This window comes from Drosophila virilis, chromosome 2 (genome assembly GCF_030788295.1).
Source record: "Drosophila virilis strain 15010-1051.87 chromosome 2, Dvir_AGI_RSII-ME, whole genome shotgun sequence".
Taxonomy (NCBI): Eukaryota; Metazoa; Arthropoda; class Insecta; order Diptera; family Drosophilidae; genus Drosophila; species Drosophila virilis.
The window spans coordinates 5,643,953-5,658,786 of record NC_091544.1 but is presented as its reverse complement, the minus strand read 5'-3'; the positions used below and the strand labels follow the sequence as shown (position 1 = coordinate 5,658,786).

General features: G+C 46.1%; 1 protein-coding gene across 1 annotated transcript in view; it reads right to left on the bottom strand.

Moving 5' to 3' along the window:
- The window catches only part of LOC6629782 (dynein beta chain, ciliary), a 33,587-nt gene that overhangs the window by 2,982 nt on the left and 15,771 nt on the right, over positions 1-14,834 (bottom strand). The window contains exons 18-30 of the mRNA XM_070207442.1: positions 14,224-14,490; positions 12,958-14,003; positions 12,358-12,895; positions 11,735-12,294; positions 10,931-11,683; positions 10,232-10,820; positions 9,880-10,128; positions 8,184-8,660; positions 7,390-7,754; positions 4,092-4,230; positions 3,861-4,027; positions 316-3,087; positions 64-258 (exon numbers count right to left, since the gene is read on the bottom strand). Coding sequence (XP_070063543.1) covers positions 64-258; positions 316-3,087; positions 3,861-4,027; positions 4,092-4,230; positions 7,390-7,754; positions 8,184-8,660; positions 9,880-10,128; positions 10,232-10,820; positions 10,931-11,683; positions 11,735-12,294; positions 12,358-12,895; positions 12,958-14,003; positions 14,224-14,490 — 8,117 coding nt within the window. The remainder of the gene's footprint in view (positions 1-63; positions 259-315; positions 3,088-3,860; positions 4,028-4,091; positions 4,231-7,389; positions 7,755-8,183; positions 8,661-9,879; positions 10,129-10,231; positions 10,821-10,930; positions 11,684-11,734; positions 12,295-12,357; positions 12,896-12,957; positions 14,004-14,223; positions 14,491-14,834) is intronic.

The following is a 14,834-nucleotide window of genomic DNA, read 5'->3' as shown; positions in this document are numbered from 1 at the left end:
GGAAGAGAGATTAAGTAAATGGTTGCGGCAGATCTAGCTGGGAGCAGTTCAATTGTCACCCACCTGGTCTTGTACAGTGGACACTCATAGACGCGCTGCAGCTCTTGTTTCTCCTGCACAATGGACTTTATAAAGATCACTGGCATGGCACAGAGCAGCTCCTTGGGATGCAGCGCCACAATGGAGTTCAGCTGACAGTCCCAGCTGGCGCCGTCCAGATAAAGCTCGTGCACATAGGCGCCTTCAACAGGTGGCAAGCTAAAAGCAGGAGAGTGTGGATAAATATGAGCTGTTGGGTTCAGCCAAGCTAGTTACGTGACGTCGTCCTTTTGCTTTTTGGTCACTTCACAGCTGATGAGCATGCGATCCAAGGGCAGATCATGCTTTCGGGCGCTCTCCTGCATGATGGCCGTGAGAAAGCTCTGCGGATTGAACAGGCCACCCAGCCAAATGGCGCAGGGCAGCTTGAAGTCATTTAGCCAACCGGCCAGCTCCTTGATGCGATGCAGCAGATCAGCGAACCAGCCCTGCAGGCCCAGCATGCTGGGGTACGCCAGCTGGGCCCAGGCCGTCGGCACATGATCATAGAAAATGGCATAGTCCAGACGCTCCATTTCCTGTGTGATGGTCAGCTCGCCCTTCAGGCCGAGCATTAGTTCGCGCAGGGAGCGTTTGATCTCCCGAATAAGCGCATTCATGCGCTCGCATTCCTGTAGCGCAACGACCACAAAAGGCGTCTTGCGTTCCACGCGATTCAGCAGCGCCTGCAGATTGAACTCGTCCTGCAGCTTGTCGAGGAAGTCGTCAATCATGATTTTGACCAGCTCTTCGCGCGGTGCACCGCAGTGTGTGCTCAGCTCCGATTCGCGCGGCTGCAGCTCAAAAATGGTGCGCAACAGCTGCTCAGAGGCGCTTGTAAGGAACCCGATTTCAGCATTCGGATGCAGTCCATAGAGCAGAGGCGACTCTTCGGGCAGCATCTCAGTGATGTAGTCATGATAGCCCTCAAATTCTAGATTGGGCGGTGCTGGAAAGCCGGGACATAGCTCGAAGTCACCATCGATGAGATCCTGCTGCAGCAGCTCCTCCAAAAACGTCTGGCACAGCCGTCTGTCCCAGTCATCGGTTATGTGGCCACCGTACATAATTTCGCCAAAGAGATAGCGCAGATCCTCCCACGGTATGCGATTGCTGCCCTCCAGATAGTTGTGCAGCACGCTGGCCGAGATGGTCAGGTCGCCAATGTTAAACGGATACACCTTGTTCCAGCCCTGAGGTCCGAACTTGCGGCGCTCGCCGGCCACTGCATGAAAGTAGCAGAGGGCAAAGAGTATGGACTTGAACTCGGCTTCTTGGGTGCACGTTTCTAGCGTATCCTGCGAGAAATTATCCCAGGCCTTGTGCAGGTTGGCGGCCATGCCCGCGGGCGGTTCATTAACCACCTTCAGTGAGGACTCCAGAATGCCCTGTGGTATGACATGGTACTGTGGATCAGGAGCAGGTTCGGCGCTAATAAACAGACGGAAATTGGAATCACCTTGAGACTCCGACTGCAGCACTATACGCTCGATAAGTTTTTCCAGCGTTGGCAACCAGTTCACCACCAGATGAATATTTTGGAGTATGACCCATTGCTGGCCCGAGGCTAAGGCCTGCTCAATGGCTTCCTCGGCCAGCAGCTCCTGTCCCTGCCCCAGTGAGATATTTATCAGAGTTCCGGCATCCGCATGAAAACCCTGTTGTTGCCCATGTCGCTCCACATCGCGTATGGGGTCTACGCCAGGTGAGAGTATAAAGAAGGCGGGCGTGGCCGCATTTAGCTCCTTGAAGATAGCCACAAAGGGCGGGGTTTGCACTTCGGCATAGGCGCGACCCATTGTCTGCTCCACAAACTGGGCCATGGCATAGGTCATGCGATCTGGCCGCAAAGCTCTCACAATGCAGAGCTTCTGCAGTGGAGAGCGATGCTTCCATTCGCCTGGGAACTGCTCCCGCTCTGGCGCATCGCTGGCCATGAACTTGCGCCAGCGTTTCGTGTAGTTCTCCATGTCCTTGTCGATGCCATAGAAGTGCTCGACGAGCGCCAGCGACTTGATGCCGCCCCAGGCGCTACGTCCCACAAAGTCCAATGGTGACAGCGTGTTGGGATCGTGCGGATAGCGCAGCAGAAAATCGGTCTCATCCTTGGCCACCTGCTCGGCGGCAATCATAATGCGCAGCGTTAGATGCGAGGTGAATGTCAGCTTGTCCGCCTCAAAGAGACCGCGTAGGGTATAGCGATAGGTTTGCAGGGTTATCGAGTCCACCAAATGGAGCACGCGCTTCTCGTAGCTCTTTGAGTCAGGCGCCACGGCAATGGCCTGGCGAAAGACATTCATGAACGACTTCAGTGAGAACTTGTATATAGGATTGATGCGATTGAGATCCGTAAGCACAAAGTATAAAATGGCAGCTCGCTTGGCCGCGGCACGATATATGTTTCTGGTTTCGTCAATTTGCAACGTGGTTAGGTGAGCTTCTCGTACCTTGGATTCAATTTCGTCGACAGTGCGCTTGGTGTTCTCCAAATTGAGGACCAGCGCATGATCATCGAGCACATTCTCGCCGGCCGAGGCCAGTCTGGCCAGCAGTTCATCCTCGAGTGCCTTTAGCGAGATTTTGAACATGTTCTGCTGGATGGTGACATCGGTTTTCATTTGCTCCAAGTCCGGCCGCTCAATTTTGACCACTTCCGCCAGCAGCTGCTCCTCGAGGCCGTCCGGTGTCACCGTGAAGTTAATTAGCGTCGTCTGCGCCTGCATTTCCGGCTTGTAGTGCGGATTTGCCAGCTTGGTGTGCAGTATGAGTCGGAAATTCGGATTGAACTCCATTTCCTTTTCGCCAATGCGCAGATAACGGCCCTTTTTAATCAGCGCGCGACTCAGCAGCGGCTCCAGCACGGTGTCCATGGTCTCTTCGATTTGCTCAATGAGCACCGTGTCGCCACGTGAGATGGACTTCTCCAGTGCCTCTAGAAAACCGCGCTGGGTGAGACGCAGCACCACCAGAGCGGCTCCAAAGCGGCTCTTGATCCACTTAATGCCCTGACTGGAATGCAATTATTAGCTACTCATTAAATGCTACTGCTGGGTGTATATAGCCCATGTTCTTATGTTTAAATCAGTCTCACATTAATAGATTAATTTTTTTTTTAATCCTAGTAAGTAACTAACTCTTTCAAATAGCCTTTAATTTCATTGCCATTTTTATAAGTACATTTCATTGACACCTACACAAATAATAATCGGAAGAGGTCAGGCTAACAGCAGATTTTTTAGAATTCTTGCGAATTTGCTTCTGACCTCTTTTGAAAAATATTCCTTTAAAAGAAAGGAAGTGTCCCCTCCCCGTCCAATTATTGGAGCGTCCGGTTATGAGAATGTATTTAGTATGGAAATAATTTGGGAAGCATTGCGAATGGGCGTCTACGAATTGAGCAGTGCCTAATTTATTATTTTTTGATAAATATCGATTATAAATCTCATTAAAAAAAAAGGCTGTGAACACCTAATCTCGTTCCGCTCTCCATATGGACTTTGGTATGTGTACATTTTAGTTTTGTGACAAACCTTCCTTTAGATCCCAGAAGAAACAATACAGCTTTTTAGTTATATAGCCCATAAATACCAAGTGTATCCGCTGCCTAAAGTTTAGATTAATTTTTCCTTTTTTTCTATGCATACCTATAAGAACTTATTATAAAAGGAAATATTACAATATTGCGAATCAGACTATAGGGCATCTAAGAGTCGGTCGTCTGCGACTCGCAACTTTCGCTCTCTGTGCTATATTACTTTTAATGCCAAAATTATGGTACTCACAGCTGTGGATCAATCATCAGAGGCCAGCGCGTTGAGTGCTGCAGTATTGTTGCATTCTCCGTAGACATGCCGTCCATGGGCAGACCCTCGTTATTCCAGGTGGCAATTTGTGCATCGTCCGATAGCAGCGCCAGCGGGTCGACTCCCTGAGTGTGCGGTATCTGGGGCTGTTGTGGCACAGACAAAGTGAGCCCAGTTAAGCCAAGCATTTAGAGAGCAGCAAGCACTTACGTCCATTTTGCAAAAGCTCGGCAGCCACATCTTGTGCTGCAGCTCCTCGCGATAGCGGCGCGTAAAGCAGCCCACGTACGACAGGAACGAGGAAATTAACAGTATATCTCCGGGTAGGGTGCCAATCTTTGCCTGTAGACTTTTGAATAGAATTGTAGAAAACGAAAAACGTGAAAGTTGACCTGCTAAACGGTGGGGCATTAATCCATCCCTTAGCGACTTTAAATTGTGCTTCAAGTATAAATTACAAGTGCAGCAGGAAACTGAAGGCTGCTCGTCGAGCATCCATTGCATTTGAATAGACGGGAAATTGGAAAAATAATAACATTGAAGAGGGCTTAATGCGAGGGCAGAGCAATAAGTCTGCCCATTGATAGACTATAATAGGTTCGAAGAGTTACCTAGATATTGGATACTGCATGAAACGAATAAACTCGTTTTCCCTCAGGGATTACAGCATACAAAAGGTGGCCAATAAATATTGTTTCGTGTTTACCCGTTAAAAGTCAAATAAAAAACAAAATATGCTGAAAATTTAATGCATTTTTCTGTGACCTAAATACTTCTTCTATTTAAATGCTTGTGAATTGCCGTCGCAGCATTTCATTATGAACAAAAATAATCCACCATTTCTCTAAAACAAATATTAATTGTAAATATATATAAAAAGTTGGAACTTAACTTTGGAACTTAGCTTAACTATTTTTTGTGCCAATAATGTAAAAAACATGTCACAGACTCCTTAATCAACCCCCGTAAGTTCTTGCCAAGACTTGAATGTAACTTTAGCGACTTAAGCAGAACAAGAGAACAAGAACAACATCGGCATTAGGAGCATCATCTTCTGCATCCCTATCAATTTCTGCGCTGTCCTTAAAAATTGATTCGTGTTCTCGGGTACAAGTGGCCCTACAAATTCCTATTAGAAATTGCTGCATGCCAGCTATTATTAAAATACTTAAGCTGCGCCATAATTGATGCAGGGTAAGGGTGGCCCGACTGCAAGTAGGGCATCGTACTTGATGGGCTCATTCTATGTTGTACAAGTAATCGTAACATTTTGCATAAGATTATTGCCCTAAAGTTTAAATGATTTATGCTTAATTCTTATACAAACATAATGGTTCATATGTGAGTTTCTAATAGTCCTTGGTAGTAATTGATATATATATATATATATATATATATATATAACTGCAACTGTGTGTCGACCTGCGTTTGTGTACTATATGGGCGAATTGTGAAATTAAAATAATTGTTTTTAGGGAAATATTCCATTCAGAATTTGATAAAATACCTGTCAAGTGCCATAAGAGCATTCTCATTCAAAACAGAAAATATATTTCGAAAGCAGCTTTGCAATGCCAGCTACAACTATTGCCAACACCAACACCAATACACAGGCACATGCGCGTTTACAAATGCGCGTGTCTGTGTGTGTGTGTGTGTGTACATGCATATGTATGCACATGCATTGAAGAATATTTAATGCTATAGTCAAATAGAAATTTATATGCAAGTCATAACGGTCCACGCACTGACACATAGACACACACACACACATACACACACACACACACACATATATATACAGCTGTAACCGCACAATTTGTAGTTTTTACTACTGCTTCCCTTGCTGTTGTTGTTGTTGTTGTTGCTGCGCAAATTATATTTTCATAAATATTTGAATGTGCTCAGAGCAATAAGGTTTTCAATTTTGACATTTGGGCATGGAATCCTCTGCCAGTATTTGACTGAGGCGGTTGCTCCTTTGCCAGTGCATTGTACGCATACTCTGTATGGATCACAACTAGTTTGAATAGCAGCCTCACACGTACACACACACTCACACACACACACACACACACACTTGGGAACAAGTTCATTCACACAGCTGTACGAAACACACCTGCCTGTTAGATTCGAGCGGCAACAACATTTTTCATAATTCAATACCCTTTGCATATATGTACATATGTATTCATGAATGTGCCCTCTGGCGAGTCAGGTGCTGACGTTGTTGAATTGTGCGGCCGATTAAATACCCATGTGTGCACGTGTGTGAATTTTACAGTTATTTAGATGCAAAAAAAGCCCCTGCTACCATATTTCACCAGACAGGCTTAGCCTTTGTGGATATTCTTTTGCCTTGCATGCGCAATCAATTGAATTTCATGGCAAATCTGGAAATAGTCATTGCCAATGGCCAGCTAAAGGTGTCGAGAGCACATTTTGTGCACTGCCCGAATATTGCAGTTGACATTTATGTGAATTTGATTAAGTTTTACAATTGCACATAAATATATATATATGTGGGTTAGGCACAACTACACGAATGTATAAGCATTTTCACATATAGCTTTACCCGGTAAAATCATTCGTGTTTCTCCTATTTCTCTAATAATTTTCTTTATCATCGAAATATGATTTATAAGCCATATAATTTTTCCGAAGATGAACAAAAAACTTGGCTTACTATTATTATGACTGGAATGTGAGAAGAAGGTATATAAACTATAAGATATAGAAACATAGAGGGATATTGGGATATAAGCCCCCAATGAAGGGAAAGGAGGACATAGCGTACTACTGTGAAGTACTTAAATGATAAAATTACGAGATGATTTATCGATCAAGAACAAAACTGTGGTTTCTCTCATAAATTATCTAAAGTATATAGTTGTTGTATTCCATATAAAATTGCTTTATACGATATCAGACTACAGCAGGAGTAAATAATTCGTATCTTGACTGATTTTTTAATATTTTTTATTTATAAGCTATGTTTCTGTATACTAATACCATTTCCTTTAAAAGAGTAATCGAATGTCTGTAGCTAAGCGAGTTCTGACCAATTTAACGTATGCCGTGCTTTAAGTGTCTTTTTGGGGTGTATCCCATTACCGGGGGTAAGTGTTGAAAGTGCCAAGCTCAGAGGAGTTGCCTCTGACGCAGCTTATTTACTGTCGACAGAATAAACGGCGGGCAGTTCATTGCCTGCGACAGTGTGCAATTTGTACAATTGGTGGCCTTTGGAGGCGGGTGAGGGAGTGGGGAGTGGGGAGGGGCGACTTGCAGTGGGCCAAATGAGCGCAAGTAAATAAAATTTACGGCCTTTTGTTGCTGCGGTGGGCCGCAAGTGTGCGAAATGCCGGTGGAGTTCGTTCAACTGTGGTCCAGAGCGAACGATAGGAGGGGTGCGGAAAAGCAATTAAAGCGATTGCGGACACACACAAAATGTAAATTAAATTTAATAATTGATGGCGCATAAACGCGAGGCTACCGCACTCTTACTCACCTTTGCACCGACTCTCGCCAGCGGACATTCTCGTTGGCCAGTCCGTTGACTAGCCTATGCGCCAGATCGATGGTAAAGGACGTCTTGTCCGCCTCCCGTTGGCACTTTTGCTTTTCGGCCACCGCATGCTCGAACTCGGCCTGGATCTCGGCCAGCTTGTCCTCCAAATTGTTTATTTTGGACTTGAGATACTGCAGTCGCTCACGTGCCTCGAACAACTCCTGCTGGGCATCCTGTACGGCTTGCTGCTTGGGGCCAACAATGAGGAAGACCTGATGATACCGATGCAGATTGATGACCCAGGCGCAAAGGCCTGCGGCTGCCACAGACTTTTGGACGACCTTGTCTGGATTGAACTCGGGATCCTATAAAAATTAGATGTGTTTCTCTAAACTGATGGACCTGACTTGTAATCAATGCACAGCCAATACTTTTTGGGAGGTCCACCTTTCCTTGGTGAAGCTGGGAGTCATAGATAGGCAACGCTTAAGGTGCAAATTTATATCCAAGAATCTTTTTAAAAATTAATTTAATAGGAGTGCTTCTCGCTTTTCTCAAAGTTAAACTCTCTTAAATGGAAAGTGTGCATATTTTAGGATTAGAAAAGGGCTTTCCCAGGAGGTTGGAAATTGTTTGGCTTGGGAGATAAGTAAGATTTGGGATTGGGGAAAAACCTTTACTATGTCAATTTTGGCTTTAGTTTTGCCAATTATGAGACCATCTTCTTCTTTCTCCAACGACCGCAGAAGCAGAGCCTTATGTACTGCGTATATAGATATGACATAAGCACTCACCTTGAGATATTCCTGCAGCGTCTCAATGATGTTTGGATGTATGTTGTCTTTGTTGTAGTTGAGCAAATCATTGAGAAACTGATCTACGCGCACCATCATCAGTTTAGCTGTCTTCCAGCTACGATCGCGCGGTATCTTACCATTCGTGGCCAGTAGAACCATCACAGCAGCGCATACGTTGACCACGGCCTTGGGCGGCGACCCAAAGGACTTTAGCTCGGTCAGGTTGTTTTTGTTAAGGGTGTTGAGCGCTGCCTGCGCAGCAACCAGAGCTGGTTCGGCCTGTCGCAAATCCTGTTCGCAGAGCTTGGTCTTGATCGAAACATCCTCCTCTATGATGCGTACACGTTTCTCCTCCTCGGAGGCTGTAAAGCGTTCACGCTTCACCTTCTCGCTCTCGGCACTTACAATGACGATCAGCTTATCGGCAGCCGCATTTTTTGCTGCCAGTTGGACTTCTTGTATTGCCAGTTGATGCTGTGTACCACATAAAAGAAAAGTTCTTTCTAACTCAAACTGAAACTTTAAAACTTTGTTGGCCAACGAAATTAATTAAAGCTCAGGCACGCTGGCCCAATATTGACACGGTGCAACTTTATCGCAGAAATTGTGGCAGCTCCAACATAAACACATGTGCACACATTCTACACAGCCACGCCTTATTATGTAATGAGTGTTCTGAACACGCACATGAAAACTGAAGCTGACGTCTGTGCTTCAATACAAACGAGTTCCATTAAATTCAATTAGTTTAAATAGCATTACGCGTCCTTTTTTTTGTTCGTCTGTTTCAAAACTTTTTGTTTAGCGCTCAAAAGTATGCTACAAAATAAATGTGATTGCCGCGACGCCATTTCCAGCATTGCGTATACGCTGCGTAACCGGAAACGGCTTCTGCAATTCAAAGAGTGCCATCATCGACACTCTTGCCATCACCGTCATTGGGGTCTACCCTACCTGGCTACCACCACCAGCACTTTGCACTCTGCGGCGAACGGGCAGCAGATTTGCTGTAACAACAATTCAATTAAGCGCACTAATTGAATGCCAGGCGCGGCTCGGCGCGACGCGACGATTCAAATATCGCAGCGCCAATGAAAAAATCGGACCTGCCACTTTATGGGCGCCGTCCACTATCACATACACTTCTCATACATATGTATGTAGGTATGCATGATGCACTGCCAAGGGGAAAAAAAAAGTATGGGAGCATAAAACGAGTTTGTCCACTTGTTTTCATTACAGCATTATTTTCTTTTAAGTCATAATTTATTGAATTGAATTAGTTTACTTTTAAAGCATTTGATTAAAATTTTTGGCTGTTTCACAAGTTCGATAAGACAATTTCATATTTATTTGCAGCACTTTTCGACATGTTTTAATGCATAAAAAGTTTGCAAAAAAATAATAATAGCAAAATCTGAAAACTTTGGTCTCACTAATCGAGTGTAATCTAGTGCACAATTTAATACAAGTTTATAAGATGTAAAAAATAAGTATTATTTTATGCCTACACTAAAGAGAATGGAACTTGATTGATTGAATTGAATTGATTTGGTTGATTTCACAGCATAAACAAACGGTAATGATTTATTTTTCTGTCTGAAGTGTTTTGAGATTTAAATATCTCATTGGGCTGTGCTCACCTAGTCTTAAATATAATTTTGTTAAAGGTTTGTTGTTATCAACTACTCACTTTGAGGGTGTCCACTTGACGCGCGCATTCGGCCAACTTGGCCATGCCGCTTTGTAGCCGGGCGATGCGCTGGGCGAACTCTCCGTTTTTGTCAACCAACAGCTTGCGGTACAGAAAAATATATTCCAGAAATGTTTTTGGTGTCGTGTAGTTGTAGCGTTTTTCATTCTGTAGATAAATTTTCGATATCTGATTCACCGTACCATGTACGTAGGCCATAAAGTAGCCAATGGGCGGTATGAGCTCGGGCTGTAAATGAACGCCGGTCACCATTTTACAAAGTAAAGAGTCGTAAATTGTATATTGCATAAAACACAGCCGTATATAAATAAAGTGAGCGCATCGTACAAACCTCTAATATGTCGCTGATTTCGGTGAGAAACTTTTGTGATACCGATTCCAATGCGCTCCTGGGCCACTCGTGGAACCAGTTAATGGCAGTGCGGCTAATAATGGCCGGGAACTTTCTGGCACGTATACGTAGCGTTTGTCCAACGGGGGAGAAACAGAGCACAATTTTGAGAAGACGTCGCACCTTCTCCACAAAATATCGCCAGCAATTCTCTTTAGTATCCAGTGCGCCGCTCTGCTTTACCTCATTGCGTATACCATTTATGATTGTGTCCAATTGATCATCACTGAAGAGCTCTGGTATCTCGCCAGAGGCGAGCATGTCATTGATCAGCATCAGTATGGATTCATCGGGCAGCTGAGCATCGGATATGAGAAACACAGAAGCCACATTTTTAAGTCCCACTTTCATGTATAGACTTGCAATCTCATCTCTCATATCGAGCAGCCCAAAGCCGCGTTTGATTTGAATTTGCGACACGCTCAGTGAGGAAATGAACGCGGCCAAGCGTGCCAGTGTCTGTTTGCCGGAGCCGCCGACTCCAATGAGCAAAGCATTGCCACGTGGACTCTCCAGGATGCGATTAATGCTGCGAATGAGACATAAATTATATAAAACTGGAAATGGGAGTCTTTTGTGCATAATTTGAATCCATCATCATACTCAAAAAGTGTATTTCAAAGGAATTGTTTGATTTACCGACATATGTGTATCATGGCATCCTCGAATAATACCAGATTCATGTATCCCACAATATCGTTATAGCTGGCCTGCGCTTCCAGCAGCAGTTGGTAGAGTGAATCCCAGCTCTTGAGTGGCATGTACTTCTGGTCCACAAGAGATTGCGCGAAATGACTATATATCAATGGCTCAGCAAAGACAAAATCCTCGTCGAAATCCTCGAAATCCTTTTTAAATATATCCCGTATGGAGGACTTGAACGATTTAATGTCATACTGATCGACCAGTCGGTCGTGGTACACTCGATATGCCTCATGCACATAGAGTCTCATCAGCTCGGCTGGTTTGCTGCAAACTGTGCCGCTGTAGCTGCTGGCAGCTCCGCCCGCTGAGACTGGAGCACCCACACTGTTCATCACGCCCTGGTAGATGTTGGTTAGGTCTCGCAAATTGAATATGTAGTGAAACTTAATGGCCGTCGGCAGAAAGGCATATTCGACGCGACGATGCAGAGCGATTCCCACCTGCACCAGGAGATTGCCAATGGAACGAATCTCCTTGCTGAAGCCCTGTGCCGGCTGCTCCAGGTGGTTGTTCAAGATCGTACTGTATATGTAGTGGAGAGTTTCCTCGCCGGGTGGTGCCACTGAGAACACACAAAAGTGACGTTGCAGGCGCGGATCGATGGTGAACGAGCCGGCGGTTGGATTCATGCAAGCCGCGAACTGACAATGACGAATGTCCTTCAGCTGGAGCTTCTGACGATCGTACCTAAATGTAAATGTAACAAAAGTACATTAATCTTGGTGAATTGCCACTCACCATTGCCTATAGTCCATGAACTGACGCATGATGGTGTGCGGTTGCACTGTGCCATAGGAATCTACCTCGGGCATGTTCAGGTCATTCACAAAGTAGATGAGACGTCGCTTCGGTCCGCTGGGCGCATAGCAGCGTCCAGATTTTTTCTCCAATGGTCGGTCGAGCATCTTCTGGAATATCTCTGATGTCGTATAGAAGTTGAAGTGTGTCGCCTGCACAGTGGTTAGCAACGGTGTCGAGCTGGATGATTTCCGACGCACGCTGACGTTTCCAACACCACCACCACCACCAACACCGCCACTACCACCACCAATGCCACCACCACCGCCGCCACCAGCGGCACCACCATTTACTACCGTCTGTTGCTGGCTGCCGCTGACAGCTGTCACTGCAATTTCAAGCAGCTCCTGTGCGCTGGCATATTTGCTGAAGAGCTCACGGAAGATGGCACCCTTGCCGCAGCCAGAGCTGCCGACCAGCATGCAGGCGAGATTGCGGTCGATAAGCAGCTTGAGGAAGTAGCCGAGACGTGTGGTCTCTGCAGTTGAAATGAGCACGTTCTGTGTGTAACCAAAGGCTTTGTTCGCATGATTAGTTCACTTCCAACTAGGTCAAGCACGCACCTGCAGCGGCAGCTCTGCATCGATTTGACAGTCGAGCTGCTCCTGAGCGGCCAGCTCGGACCAGCGTTGGAATTTCAATGTTTGCACATTAAGCTGATAGTCAAATACGGTGCCCTGACTGGGCAGTTTCACGTCCTTGAACTCGCTCGTCCACCACTTGTGAAACTCGCGATGCCAGTCTATAATTGAGTCCTGATACAAGGCCGAACCGAAGCTCCACATGGTAACATACACAAAGATCGTCTCTAAGGCCAGCTCAGCGGACTCATGTGAGAGTTCGCCATGGTGTAGGCTATGCGAATTGATACCGAGATGCTTCCCGCTGCTGCGTTCCGTCTCATCCTCGACTTGGTCGCTGTCCAACAGACATTCGAGCAGGTGACAGGTCATTTGTATCATGGCCATGTTGGCGATGGGCGTGATGCGACGAAAATTGTGCTGTCGTTGCATCAGACTGGGAAAATACTTCTCAAAGAGTGTGGTGAGGATGCCGCGCTCGATCATGTTGACACGCGTTTCCAACCAGGAAGAGACGAAGCTAAACTCCAAGCGTAAGTTATTAATCGGAAGAAACAACAAATTGGATCGCATAAGACTTACGGCGACCAGCCCAGATCCTGTGGGTTTATGTACAAGATGCCCGCCCTGGATACCGTGGCGGGTGTGGCCGCCCTAAGATGGCCCACCTCGAAGAGTAGACGCATCTCACGCTTTAATGAAATGCGCTCATTGCTGGCCAGCGTTAAGATCTTATTATCGTCCATCAGAGTGTTGAGACTCTCAATCCACATGGGATCAATGTCGCCATCGAGTACAATCCACTTGGGATTGCCCGGCGGCATATTGGCCTGCTCTCGCATTATGGACGAAAAGAGGCCGTCCTTCCACTCTCGCGTCGTGGGATTTACAATGCCGAACAACTCATCGTTGGACAGCGCTTTGGGATTAAGCACATGACAGACTGGCTTCAGTTTCTGTATGCGATACGTTTCGCGCAGAGTTTGCCAAATCTTCGTTTTGCCCGTTCCTGCATCGCCCACAATGAACACCGAGTGGCGGACATCCAATAGCTCCTGCAGCTGCACCACCTTCATGAGAAAGCCCTCCTCGGGCTGCAGTTTAATTTCGTTAACCGCACGTCGGATGGTCTTCTCAAACTCGAAGACACGCTTGCGCGGCACATCGAGGGCGGGAAAGAGGTCTCCTATCAGGCCCATAAATATGGGCACATCCTCGGTTACTATCTTGGGTATGTTGAAATCACGCAGAGCACGCATTAACACCTGATCCTCTGGACGGCTGTGGTCATCGCGTTTTAATGTGCCGGCAACGACCAGCACCGATTTGATGGCACGCAGGCCCCAGTCGTAGTGATCCTGCTTGGACAGCAGCTCCTTGCACAGCGTGTACAGTGTGATAAATTTGCGTGCCAGTAGACGTGCATCCTGGAAGCCCTCGGCCATTAACATAATCTCACAAATCAAAGCAAAGTCCGGCACAATCATGGCGCATGGGCGAAACAATGTTTTCAGGTTTTCCGGCAGTTCGGTTCGACCGGCGTAGCCCGGATTCATGGTGATAAAAATGCCAACCGACGGCTCCAGCGAGATGCGCTCGCCCATAAAGATAAATTGGGTTTTATGCATCTGTAAACAGCAGCAGCACCAACCAGCAGCAGCAACAGCAGCAGCACGACAAACCAACAGTAACAATCCGAGCCATGGGTAGATGGTACACCCATCGTCGTCCAGAGGCAGCAACCAGGGCACCGAGAAGAGAAATGTAATCAATGTGCAGCATTGCAAAGAAGTGGAAGGTAAAATCAATTTGCGAACGCTTCACGTCTCGCCGACATTGCGGTCGCACCTTTATCGCCTCCTGTATGGTCTTCACCTGAACGGCCACCACGGAGAGCACCTCCACGCAGATGCGATTGAACTCGTCAAAGCAGCCCCATGCACCGGTCTGGGCCAGACCTTTGTAAATGTTGCCGCAAGATTTGTAGTCCATTTGCTCCGAACAGTTGAAGACATAAACCATTACACCCAATGCGCGTCCCAGGTCCTTCGTTGTTTCCGTTTTGCCGGTTCCCGCCGGTCCAGCAGGCGCGCCTCCCATCACCAGATGCAGCGACTGACGGAGTGTATATGTGTGCGTGTGCGTGTGCGTGTGAGTGTGCATGTTTATGCAAAGGTATGCAAATTGTAAACGGCATTTATTTTCCACTAACGAGTTGTTTAATTTAAATACAGGCCAAATTGGCATAAAATCAACACAAAATCGAAACAAATTATTCTCGGGCCAAGCAACAATCACTAATTGGAATTCTACTTACTTTCCCTTAACATGATATACCTACATATGTACTTGCTTATTTAACTCACATATGTACGAAAGTATGCATGATTTATTTAAAGAGAAACTTAAAAGAACATTTTTCCTTTTGTTTCAAAATTGTGTATTAACTATTCAATAGC